This window comes from Micropterus dolomieu, linkage group LG04 (assembly GCF_021292245.1).
Source record: "Micropterus dolomieu isolate WLL.071019.BEF.003 ecotype Adirondacks linkage group LG04, ASM2129224v1, whole genome shotgun sequence".
Taxonomy (NCBI): domain Eukaryota; kingdom Metazoa; phylum Chordata; class Actinopteri; order Centrarchiformes; family Centrarchidae; genus Micropterus; species Micropterus dolomieu.
Window position 1 is genome coordinate 29,273,300 of NC_060153.1, and position 12,861 is coordinate 29,286,160.

General features: G+C 39.8%; 1 protein-coding gene across 2 annotated transcripts in view; it reads left to right on the top strand.

The window, feature by feature from the left end:
• The first annotated feature begins 3,593 nt into the window (after nucleotides 1-3,593).
• Nucleotides 3,594-12,861, top strand: part of stn1 (STN1 subunit of CST complex) — a 13,961-nt gene continuing 4,693 nt past the window's right edge. Inside the window, exons 1-5 of one of the 2 annotated variants that reach the window (XM_046048271.1) lie at nucleotides 3,594-3,870; nucleotides 4,316-4,411; nucleotides 4,719-4,796; nucleotides 6,886-7,056; nucleotides 7,391-7,502. In XM_046048271.1, coding sequence (XP_045904227.1) covers nucleotides 3,738-3,870; nucleotides 4,316-4,411; nucleotides 4,719-4,796; nucleotides 6,886-7,056; nucleotides 7,391-7,502 — 590 coding nt within the window. In that variant the 5' untranslated portion in view covers nucleotides 3,594-3,737. Of the gene's footprint in view, nucleotides 3,871-4,315; nucleotides 4,412-4,718; nucleotides 4,797-6,882; nucleotides 7,057-7,390; nucleotides 7,503-12,861 lie in introns of both variants that reach the window. The other variant, XM_046048270.1, reaches the window with a different exon arrangement.

The window sequence follows — 12,861 nt, forward strand, 5'->3', positions numbered from 1 at the left end:
GTATTTGATGTAGATAATTGGTTGGGATTGGGGCTGTGTCTTAAAGAAAGACTAACTGGCTTGTAGGAGCCAGAATACTTGCTGTTTGGTAGGGGGTCATATACTTGTTTTTCCTCATCAGATGGTTATCAATTTTTATAAATTCATATGATGTGATTTTCTGGAATTTTCTTTGGGATTCTGTCTTTCACTGTTAGAATGTACATATGATTAAAATTGTAGATTGTTGCATTCTTTGTAAGTGGGCAAACCTGCAAAATCAGCAAGGGGTCAAATACTTTTTTCCCCCACTGTATATATATAGGCATATAGGCCATTTTACAGGAATAATATAGCCTGCTGCAAAAATGAAAAACCAGAACAGGAGTAAAGATTATATTGAACATCGCCAACACAAGATGTTCATATTTCCAGATGGTTCAAAAGAACAGGAGACTGGGTGGGAACTGTTGGGCTTCTGTAAATAGCATCATAGAGTACGGTCTAGACCTGCTCTTTTATGAAAAGCGCTGTGAGATAACTGTTGTTGTGATTTGGCGCTATATAAACAAAATTTAATTGAATTGAATTGGGCACACAGGAGATACTGTCTTCATCCCTCGCTGTGAGGTATCAGTGAAAAACATGTAACGTGTGCACATCTCAGTTACTCAGAATGGTGTTAGCATTACAATGGGTGGAAGAACATAACCAACCCAGGGTTGTAATTGCTTCAGATAGCTTGTCCACACTTTCCAGAATAGAAAGTCCATCAAACACTCCATAGAATAGACAACAGGTCAATACTGGCCTATACATGCAGTGTATGGAAAATCAAACTCAAATGTTTGCTCCTGGCTTGCAACAGGTATGACAAAGGAAGAAGGTAATTAATATCAGTACTAAATGATGGAAAACACAATACTTACATATATACATAATACATTGGGGACATCTGCTCAGAAAGAAAACATGAAAAGTATGCAATCCTCTAATTCGAGTCGGAGCGGAGAGAGTTTGCTGGAATTGTGTTCGAGCGTGTTGCTGAGAGTGAGCATTATTTGGCGAATTAGAAACAAACTGTACCGTGAATGTGACTATTGTGGGTAAACGTACAGATGGAAGTAGTGATAGTATGTCATGGCAGGATGTAAATAAAAAGGAGAAAGGGGGGTGCGATAGTTCTGGAAGTTCAACCTATGGTTTAGAGGGGAGCGACATGTCCAAAAAAGTGAAGCCTATAATGATGAATGTGAATGGAAGTGATGATAACGTTCAAGAGAAGCCTGGGGGCATTTTCACCCACTAAAACTAACAAAAGCAATTTAGAAAGAAATGGGTAAGATCAAGTTTGCCAAATATTTAAGTAACAGGAGGCTTTTGGTGTTTGCTAGAGATCAACTGCAAAGAGAACGGTTTCTCAGAACAGAAACACTGAATGGTGAAAGGATCAGTGCTCATACCCCTGGGAATGCAGCAAAGCTTAGAGGTGTTATTTATGATGTACCTTTGGCAATGACAATAGAGATCATTCAGGAAGTAAAAGGAGGAAAGGTGGTCAAAGCCACAAGACTGCAAACACAAAGAAAGGGGGTGAAAACCGATAGCCTGTCTATAGTCCTTGAGTCTGAAAAAGCTATGCCAAAGAGAGTAAGAATGGGATACCTGAGTTATGATGTCAGAGAGTTTATCCCAGAACCACTTCGATGTTTCAAGTATCAAAGAATGGGAGACTCGACAGGACAAGTCTCAGAATAGATGAGTAATTGAGGTTTCATCACCCATAACAAGTCAGAGACAAACAGAAACAATTTCATGGATAAAGGAGATTAATGAAGATACACTGATTGTGGGTAAAACCAACATTGTTGCTTTCATCTGTAAGACTGTGAATGTGGCAATACGGCAAAAGTGATAGAATCCAGACATTTGTAAAGGCAGCTATAGGGATACTGGTTATTAAAGAAGTTACAGCTGAACTGATTCATGAGATGTTGAACCTCTCTAATTATGATGGAGTGTCTCAGGGTGATTTGCTTCATTATGCTATTTCATATCCTCCACTGGAATGCCAGATGTTTAATGGACAAGAGTTCAAGAAGGTTGTAACTGATCTGGAAGTCAGAATTGTCATTGCAAACATCTCATGAGATCTCAGTAAGTGTTGATAGTAGAGAAATATGATGTGGAGACTTTAATGCTCACAACACTATGTGGGGAAGTGACCATACAAACACAAATGGAGAAGTAGGTGAAGAACTTATCGAGGAGAGATCACTTTATTGCCTTAATGATGAAACATTAAAAAGGTACTAGAGTTAATATTACAAGAACAAGAACAAGAAGAACTTCTCAAGCAGGTCAGCTGTCCACTGGAGATTTGTGATTTTGAAATTAGTAAGCTACACACTTCATCCATCAAGTCCTCCATTATTGGAAACTGATCTATAAACATAATTTCCCCCCTTATAACACACCCATTTGGAACAATAGATGTATTCTGATAAAGAAGAAGTCTTTCTATTTTTAAAAATGAATGGAGCAAAGAATATGGTCTATTCAACATCTAATGGATGACAGAGCTAACATACTGGACTATGATGAGTTTAGACATAAATACAGTGTAATATGTACTAGTAGAGAATATTGTGCTGTGATCGGAGCGATTCCAAAAGCCTTTATTCAAATGATCAGGGAGGCCTTATTATACACCCCAATGGTACCTAAACTTTTCACAAGTCTATTGAAGCATGTCCTGTTTTAGATGAAAATGTAATTAGTTTTTAAGATCTTCTCTAGCCAAGAAATGTTTTCCATCTCCTCTAAAAATAAAATATATATTGCAGAAATACCCCAGTGTGAGCTCTAAGAGAATTAGATCCCAGTACCCCCTTAAGCTAAAGAAGTGCATTTTAAAACAATGAATGAAATACGTCCTTGCAAATAATTTTTACGACTAAGATTCAACAGTGACTCTAATGAATGTGTATTCTGCAATACAGAAATTGAAACAACTGAACATCTAATATTTTCTTGTAATATCTCTAAATTATTTTGGGAGGACTTCCACATTTGGATATTACATAGTAATCTGACTATACCAGCCTTGACTTATAGTTATATTAGATTGGGTTTTATAATGAAAACTGAAAATCTTTATACAGCTGCCTGATAATTCTAGCGAAATATATTTCACACAAATGTAAATTCTTAAAAAAACACCCCACATTTCACTGTTTCTGAAAGAGCCGTCTCTTTATTTAAATTAAACGAAGATAGTTAATTCTAAGAAGGTTATATATTACTTTATACGCTTATATCGGATCTTTCATTTAATTGGACACCAACCAGAGGTTAAAATGGATTGTTTTGATGTATTTTTTCTCTTTTCCATTCATGCTTTGATTTATTTTTTTCGTTCTTCCTTGCTGTTTGTGAAGTCTATACTTGCACTTTTAACTGGCACGTTATTTGTTTTTTACTTAGTCCTGGGCTATATTTTGTCCTAAAGTGGCTATGATAGTTGGATTGTGCAAAATAAATACATAAATTTAAAAACAAAACAAAACCTCTCCACCGGAATGTCGATCCTTCACCGGTGGGAGGCAGCATTGCACTACTCAGTGCCGCGGCTACCGAAGAAGAAGAAGAAAAAGTAGCCATCTGCAGCTAGTTTACTCTCTTGCTAGACACTGCACCAAACGACTGGTAAAACACGAAAAGAGATAAACAGTCTTGCTTTTGCTTTTCACGATGAAATGCAGGCAGCTACGATGGATCCAGCGGAAGAGCCTCCATCCATGTTGTGGGGACTGGACCCGATCTTTTCTGCCTTCACCAGGCTGTACGTCACAGACATCCTGCAGATGATGGAGTCCACACAGGTGCCAGGTAACTTTATAACACCTAAGAGACGCTAAAGATAGTTAGATATAGCTTAATAAACTGACTGTATGCTCGGTCTGCACATTTGAAACTTTACAAGTCTGAACAGCTATCTAAAGAAACATGAATCATTATATGACCAAACTAACCAACTTGTGAACTAACGCCGGTTACTGAAACTTAGCAAGGTAGCTAATTAAGTTACTTTGTAACGTTAAGTTCACAGCCACATTTATCAGACATGTTTTTGTTTCATACCATGTACCATTTTTAAATGTCTTAACTGTGTCGCTTGTGACAACATTGAGTGGTTAGGTTTAACTTTGCCCTTGGATTTCTCTTGATACGGTTCAAAAAGTGACTCATGTTTTGACTCAGTGACTGATCCCTGATGTTCACAGTAATAATAAGTGGTGATTATTTTTGCTCTGTACCCACCCATGTCTCACAGGTATTTACTTCTACAACTCCCATCCAATCTCCAAAGTTGATGTGCTTGGGACAGTGGTTTACAAGAGAGAAAGAGACGACTTCTTCTGCTATGGGGGTAACCTTGCTGTGTCCCTGTGTGTAACAGAAGTGCTTTGTCTGGTACTGCAGTAAACACTAGCAAGTACAGTACCTTATGTGATACATTAGGGATTTTAGCAGTGTCATTTTGGGACCCACTATGACGGCGTCATTTGTTGCATGTGATGGATGAAGCATTGAGAACGTCTCCATCTGTGACAATGCCCCAACTTTTGTTTACGTTTCACAAACTGACACACACACACACACACACACACACACACACACACACACACTTTTCTGTTATGTATAAAGGTCTAAAAATAGTCTCCTTCTGTTCACAGTGGATGATGGTACTGGCGTTATAAACTGCCTATGCTGGAAAAATGACCTGTTGAAAGAGGAGGGGGGTCCGTCTAAATGTGAGTTTGTGGTGTGTGTGGTGCCTTTTGTGTCCCCAGTTTGGGGCAAATAATAGTTCCATTAGGTTTTTCATGTAAGGCCATTTGTTCTTAATTATGAATACAATGATACTGGTTTCATGATCATTTTTTTTTTTTTTACAAAAGCTTTGGTTTAAGAGGTACTTTGGAATTTTGCCATGTCCCCAGTGTTGTTCGTTCAACTTAGATCTAAAAAACATATATATTTCCAAATATTTCATCATTATTTTATTATATCCTGTTCAAAATCTATCAAATGTTGTTTTTTATCAAGGTTGTAAACTTTTGTTGTACAAAAAATAAGGTTTTATGTTTACCCCCAGTGACCACTGTCCACCTTGTTGAGTTGCATTAACTGTCACATTAAGTGGAATTTTTATTATTTTATTGACATCACTCTCATTAGGTCACTGGGTGACATCACACCAGTGAAGGGAAATTTAGTCGTGTGATTTTCCACCTCTCTTACTATCAGATTTTGACATTTTTTAAGTCAGTTTAATGTGTTTAAACACAACGTTTCCACCCTCTTAGGCTTAGGTTTTGAGGAGATCAATCAAATTAAATCATTTCAAAAATTTTTTTTGAAAGATCATAGATTCCTCATCTAGTATTGGAGGTCGTGCTAGCCATTATGCTCACACAGGCAGACAAAAGGCTAACTTTCAAAATGTCCACCCTGTTAGACTTCTGTCCACCCTGTTATGTTGGTATTTTTCCTTCATAGTTTATTGAAATGACCAAATATTAAGTGTATATTTGTTTTTACATAAAGACATGGAAAGGGTTGACTATACAGGCAAGAAACATTGAGTAATTCTTATCATATTTCAATTTTCTTGAGGAAAAAAAGTGGAAAAATACGTCCCCTTTTCATAATGTGCGCATGTTTTTCTCAATATAAGCTAGCCTATGCTGTTTAAAAAGGATTTTATTGTACGACAAATATCTGATAAGAGTGAGGGACATATGATTTCTATATTTTAGTAGCAATCACGCACTGAAAACACTTAACATCTGACATTGGGTGCGTTTGAGATGACTGCGGCTGACTTTCTGCTGACTGCTGATGACTGGCCGACTTGATAGTCAAATATGAGCTGCAGGCGACTGCAGGGGCAGATAATAAAAACGGCGCTGTCAAGTCGGACACAATCAACCTGCGTGAGCTTACCATAGACAGGATCTAACTGGACAAAGCCACCCCGCAGATTTGAATGGAGAGCAGTGAAGCCTATGCTGCACCAACAAAAAGTCTCTTTGCTCAGTTTGTTTGTCTGAATCGAGACTCTTTAATCAGCCCACCTGGCTCATCTGCCAAACACCAATGCAGCGTCACTGATGGCTTCACTGTTCCAACTCTGCCTTAACTCCTTGGAGCTTACTGTGAGCTAAGATCAATGACTGATCTCGCGGCATTTTTCTTTGCAAATGCAGCGAGATCAGTCATTGATCAGGCAAAAGGCGGTTCCAACTTTGTGCTGCCGGAGAAAAGCAACTGCAGCCGCTGGCCTCTCTCGCTGGGATCTCACGGCATGGTGACGTTTTGCAGTGCCGGCGAAAGTCGGACTAACCAGCATGCCTTATGTTAAGTTCAGCATGCATCATGCAGCGGTGATGCATGCTGGTTAGAAACTGGTTAGAAACTGTATCTGACTTTCGACGGCGCTGCCAAACGTCACCATGCCGCGAGATCAGTTGTTGTACCAAGATCACAGTAAGCTCACACAGGTTGAATGTGTACCCTGTCCCTGCTGACGCCAGCAGCTCACGTTTGATTATGATTAAGTTGGCGAAAGTCAGCCGCAGTCATCTTGAACGCACCCAATCTCCTGTTTATGGAAAAATATTGGTCAGTGCAGCTTTAAATTCTGTCATCTTTATAGATTATTTTGACGATTTTCAACAGTGCTTAATAAATTGATTAATATTAAGGCCTATTTATCTATTTTATATATATATATATATATATATATATATATATATATATATAATTATTTTACATTTATTTTTATTATTACAACAAATCACTATGTAATATCCTATATTAATTTTTCATTTCCAGCAGGGGGGAATCACAGTGCTGGGGTTCAGGAAAGCTTTAACCCAGTCGCTGAGCTGGAGAAGCTGAGACAGGCTCAGCAGAGCCGCTGCTGCCTGGAGATTGGAGAGCTGCTCAGAGTCAGAGGAAAGGTGAAGACGTCGAGGCAACAGAGAGAGATCATGGCCTCCACCTACTGTGAGTGCAGAGGGCCGTCCTCCGTAGGCCAGAGTGGCAGTATGATATCTAAATTCACCATCCACTTTCACTAATTTACCATCCAGCTACATGTTTTAAATAATAGAGTAAGACAATAAATTACATTTAACTGATGGTTCATTGGAAACTACAAGCTCATGCAATCCACTACCCACACACGCTTGAAGTGTCTAGCGGGGAAACCGCAGCCTTGTTTTGTGACTGCCTTACATGTGTCTCGCTTTCTCACACAATCTCACACAGCACGCTTTTTATTTGAGAATACACGCCATCTCTGCCCATTCATCATGTTTGTATCCGTGTGTGTTCCCAGATAAAGTGAACGACCCAGTGATGGCGGCCCAGATAGCGTGGATGATGGAGGGACCTCAGCTCTACAAACAGTGCTATGACAAACCCTTCCAGCTGCAAACTGATGCAACAGGGTACAAACATCCATCATTTAACGTACCATCACTGTAGATTATAACGCTGGAGCCAGGTTTCCGACCAAATTTAGTGCAAATTTTAACCAAATTTCCAGAAAATCGGCAGTAGAAAGTGGTAATTAATGTTTTCATCCACCTCTGTCATGCGAATAGTAGGAGTTGAGCACATCAAGATAAAGATAAGTTTGGTGGCGCTCATTCTTCAGTCAGGTGGCATTAAATTATTGCAGAAGTTTAACAAGAATATGTAATTAAAAGAGTTCTAGTTAAACCTCACACAGTGGAAAACTACAACAGAAAAAGAATGCTGCTTCAGTGGAGGGGAGGCTTCAGTGGATGTTGAAGTCACATGCTTTAAGTCTGTATCCGTTGCACATGGAAACAGACTTTAACAGCATAAAAGCAGATGGATGGAAACGCACATTGTGAGAGCCCTAACTGAGACAACCAATGATACAGCCCAATGTTTAACCGAGAATGTTTTCTTTGTGGGGTGGAGAGCCCTCTGAATGTCTTGACACAAAAACTTTACACTGAAAACAATGAAAATGGAATCCTTTCTGTTGGTGCCCATCACAAGCGTGGAAACCAGACGAATCTGCCGAGCATATGTTTCATTTGCTCTGGCAGATACGTCTGGTCCTCTCCCATTCAGACAGATTTGCACCCAAAGCGGATCCAGTCGGGCAAATCATCAACGTTTATCTAATATGGGATGGGCTTGAAACGATGACTGACAGAGGAGCAGATCAAACTGTCAAACTAGGTAGTGCTGATCAAATATGAATCAAGATTATCTTACTGTAGTGCCTATTTAAATTTTAGAGTACTGTTAAGCTACAATTTGAGAATGTTTGTGACCAGGCCGCTTTTTCGGCTTTAAAACGGAACAAGAACCAGCCCAACTTGCATGTGTTACTCGCCACTGCGTCAAACATGGATAGACCTATAATCAATCAGGGAAAATGCTGAGGCATTGTTATGTGCGCCTGTTGATAACTCCCCTTGGGAACATGCTTGGAAATTGAAAAATTAACTGAGAGGTTCCAAACTAAAATGCAAATTAATCTAACGATGCCAGGGTAGCCCATCCCTTATGTACATAGAAATAGAGAAAGTCTGTGATTCATCCCATATGTACTGTATGTACTGTACATGTATGTATATACTCATACTCTGTGTACAGCAACAGGACTAGTGGGTAAGTTGCAGAGTTTATTTGATCATGTAAAAAGTACAATAAGTGGCAAAAGTAAACGCAGTCACAGAGGTCTCAATACTGTTTACAGAAAACCACTTCAATCCACATACTACAGTATATTGGAAACACACACTGGCTGCATCTAGGGTGACCACCGTCCCGTGTAGCGCGTGCGTGCACAGCGTTTGAAGCCCAATTCATGGGTCCTGCAAATTGAGACCGTGTCACGCATAATCAATGCTTCCTCAAAAAAGAAAAGTTGGTCGCTCTATATCTTCGAGCCCCAGGCAGCCAAACGAACATTACTCGACAGTTCAGCATGCTACTGTTGCCACACCCACGTGACCCACCCCTCAGTTGAACTGCTGACTAGGTTGTTGTCAACTTTTTCGTCATGACAGCGCACGTACACGCATACCAGACACACTGGGCAGGAACTTTTAGCTGCGCGCTTTCCAATTCGAAAAATTGAGAAAGAGACCGAGTCTGAGGCACCGCCATCATCAATTAAAAAGAGAAGGTGTGGGTACAAGAAAGAGTGGGAAAATGAATATTTGTGGCTGAAAGGTGTTGAGGGGGATACCGAGAGGGCTTTTTGTGACCTTTGCAAAACGTCCTTCTCAATCGGACATGGAGGGGAATACGATGTCAAACGACACAGACTCACGGAGACTCACAAGAAACAGAAAGAGACATCGAAAGCTATGGATGCTTTCCTCCGACCTAAAAACGACTTTCTAGCTGACAAATTGACCGCTGCAGAGGTGACGACTGTGTATCACACTGTCCAACACGCTACATCATATCGAGCAGGAGATTGTGACCACTGAATTGGCAACGAGAGGCAACAACCAAAGGCAAAGTTAAAGTTATGTTCATGGATGTAACATTGTTGTGTGTTCGCTATTTGTCTAACGTTAGCTAGTTAATGTTAGCTAATCATCTTCTACTGTTATGTTAAAAGTCAACTTTTCCTTCAGTTCACTGAAATTGCATCAGTAGCTAACGTTAACTAACATAATGCTGCTCACACGTGCCTTCGTGAAACCAGGCTCTGTGTATCCTTACATGATTGTGAGCAACATTTCACTATTCGTTATCTCCCAAACTAAACAAACAAAAGCAGTTATAATTTTTTGAAAAGGTATAAATATTTCTATAGATAATATTTATATAAAATCAATAAAGATCAAAACAGTAAAGCAGTATCTTGTATTTTTTATAATAATTTGTTTTTAGTGAATCTCTGTTAAGTTCATCCCATCTGCGTGTGTGTCTCCACAGCCCACACGCCATTCTTCTCAGTGGCTTCAGATGCCTCCAATCATGGGACCACCAAGTTCTTCCCACTGTCAGTGCGTTACTGGACGCCAGAGTTGGGAGTACAGACGATCCAGGTCCTTGATTTCTATGATGAGAGTGATGAAACATCTGCCGCGATCCGCAACCAGATGGTCTGGAGTAAAACGGACTGGGACTAGACATGATATCTGCGTATTCCGCTGACATTGCTAGTCTGAATTACGGGAGATACAACTCTGTCTTCCAGAAACTGAAAGAGAACAACAATTGCATTTTGAAGGCAAACTGTGTGGCCCACATCGTTCACAACAGTGCAAAACACGCAGGAGATCGGCTAAATATCGACATCGAAAATGTCGTCAACAAGACCTTTTAGCCACTTGTCCTCATCTGCAAAACGCATTGAGGAACTTAAGTCAATTCACACCTTTGTGGAGATAGAGTACCAGTCCCTGCTTAGACATGTGCCCACAAGATGGCTGAGCTTGTGGCCTGCAGTGAAGAGACTTCACGACAGCTGGGCTCCTATCAAGACCTACTTTCTCTCATTGGGAGAGGACCAGTGCCCAAAGTTACTATGGCGGCTGTTCAAGGATGACCAGGATGGTGAGGGCAACCCCCTTGATCTACAGGTAATTAATTTTAATTGCACTCAACTTTTTTTTTTCATCTAAATATTATTACATGAAACAGGGATTAGAGAAATGATGATAATGCAAACAGTGCCAGCACACAGGATCATTGACTCTCCTTACTTCTTTTAGGTTTACCTGTCCTTCCTCAGCAATGCGCTGAAGATTTTCCATGACACTGTGCTGGTGCTGGAGCGAGAAGATGGGACTGTCTGTGAGCTCTATGATATGGTGTTCACCCTAAAAACCAAGCTACAGCAACGACAGAGAGATGGTTTCTTTGGGGCCCAGACGGGTGTACTCCTCCAGCAGTTTCCAGACTGACAGGCAGACTTCTCAGACTCCAACTACCAGAAGAAAGTGGGCTAGCCTGGCACTAAAGAAGAGCCCATTCAACTTCTCCCATCTCTGTGAAGCTGTAGATGTCCTGCAGCTAAGAAGCAAGAAGTTGGGCATGGATGCGCTATATGATGAGTATTGTGTCGTTCTGCCACACCAACAGGCCATCGTGCAGTCTGGAGCTCCAGTCGTGGAGAAGTGGGCCACCTTACTCAAGTACACACACACACCAAACATGACAGCATTAGCTTCTTTCCTCTTGAGTGTACCAATCACCAGTGCTTCAGTGGAGAGGGTCTTTTCACTGATGACAGGATGCTGGACGGACACAAGGAACAGATGTTCGGTAAACCTCATCAAGTCAGAAATCCAGGTGAAGAGCAACTTCACGTTCAGTTGCAAGGACTTCTGCACTTATGTAGTGAAAGAGAAGGATCTCCTCAATGCTGTACGCTCCAACAAGAAATACAAGTTCAAGAAGAAACCTGAAGGTAAGAAACCTAGTTATGTAAGACCCCATTTGTCTAAGATGAAGTTTGATTGATTTTGAACATTGGTGGACTGTCTACAGGGGTGCAAATGTGTCACTTTTAGGAAACAGTAGCCTTTAAGGTCAAAATATGTCATTGTTTTGCATAGGATTGTATCTTGGCACCTTTTTGTATTGTTGTCACCTTGTGATGGTGATGGGTTTGCACTTCTCTGTCTATACTGGAAAACCATTTGGAAGCTTATAATAAAAATTAATGTTGCTTTAACTCTGTCTCTTATCTTTCTTCCTTATTTGATTCAGATGCTGGTGAAAAGGTTTGAGTCCTAAAGGTGTCCCCAAAACACTGAACAGTTTTTTTTTTTTTTTCCTGCGCCTGCCTTTACTAACATGCAATTTCACCATCCTTCCTCCCCCTTCTCGTTCTGTGAACCTCTGGAGTTGTGAGTTAAGACTTTTTTCTTTTTTTTTTAACCGTTCCAGTGGTGTTGAGCAACTACAATTCCTGTTAATCCTATAATTTTATATTATAATTTATTTTAAATTAATAAATTGTAATGAAAAATAAATAAAATTAAATAGCTAAAGTAAATCGTAAGTGGAAGTGCATCTGTCAATTTATTGAATGTTATTAAAATATTATGAACCTTTATTTAGGAAAAAAATACACATTGGTCGGCCTATTCATGAGCATACATCAGCAATTACACATGTTTAGGGGAATAGGGCATTATTAATATACCATGTAAGGTGGTATGTGCTAGAAATGGGTAAACCACTATCAGTGAGTCTGCCCGTAGAGTCTGTCCCTCAGAAACATACCCTTTGTCCCCCCTTGAGCTTATTAGCAGGTGGTCACCCTCGCTGCGTCATGTGGCATTGTGTCATTTGACACATTTTTAATTGTGTGTTAATCACAGTGTTAAAAACGTTGTTAATCACCACCTCAGGGATTCATATAAGTGTTGACTTCTGCTGATTGGAGTCGACCAATCGGCTTGCAATGATGTGTGTCAAGACGGTAATAGTTTTTGTGGGCTTACATATAAAACAATAGTTGCCCTTTAAAGTTTCACTGTGTTTGTTTGTATTACGAGATGCAGTAAAACATGCACAGCAGGTGGGAGCTATTAAAAAGGATTAATTATCATTAACTTAACATGGAACAACAATGAAAGCAGGTTTTAATTTTTATATAGTGTCACAGTTGAGCCTGACTTAGTGATAATTAATTTAGGGCTGGACAATATGGCCAAAAATGTTATCACGTTAAAAAGTTTCAAATATTTTGATATCGATAATTATCACGATAAGTATCAAGTCATTATTTCTTTCGAGTTTAAAGGCTGACTTTTGCTCCTGAGTGAAAGTTGAAGAAACCTGATGGTTAAT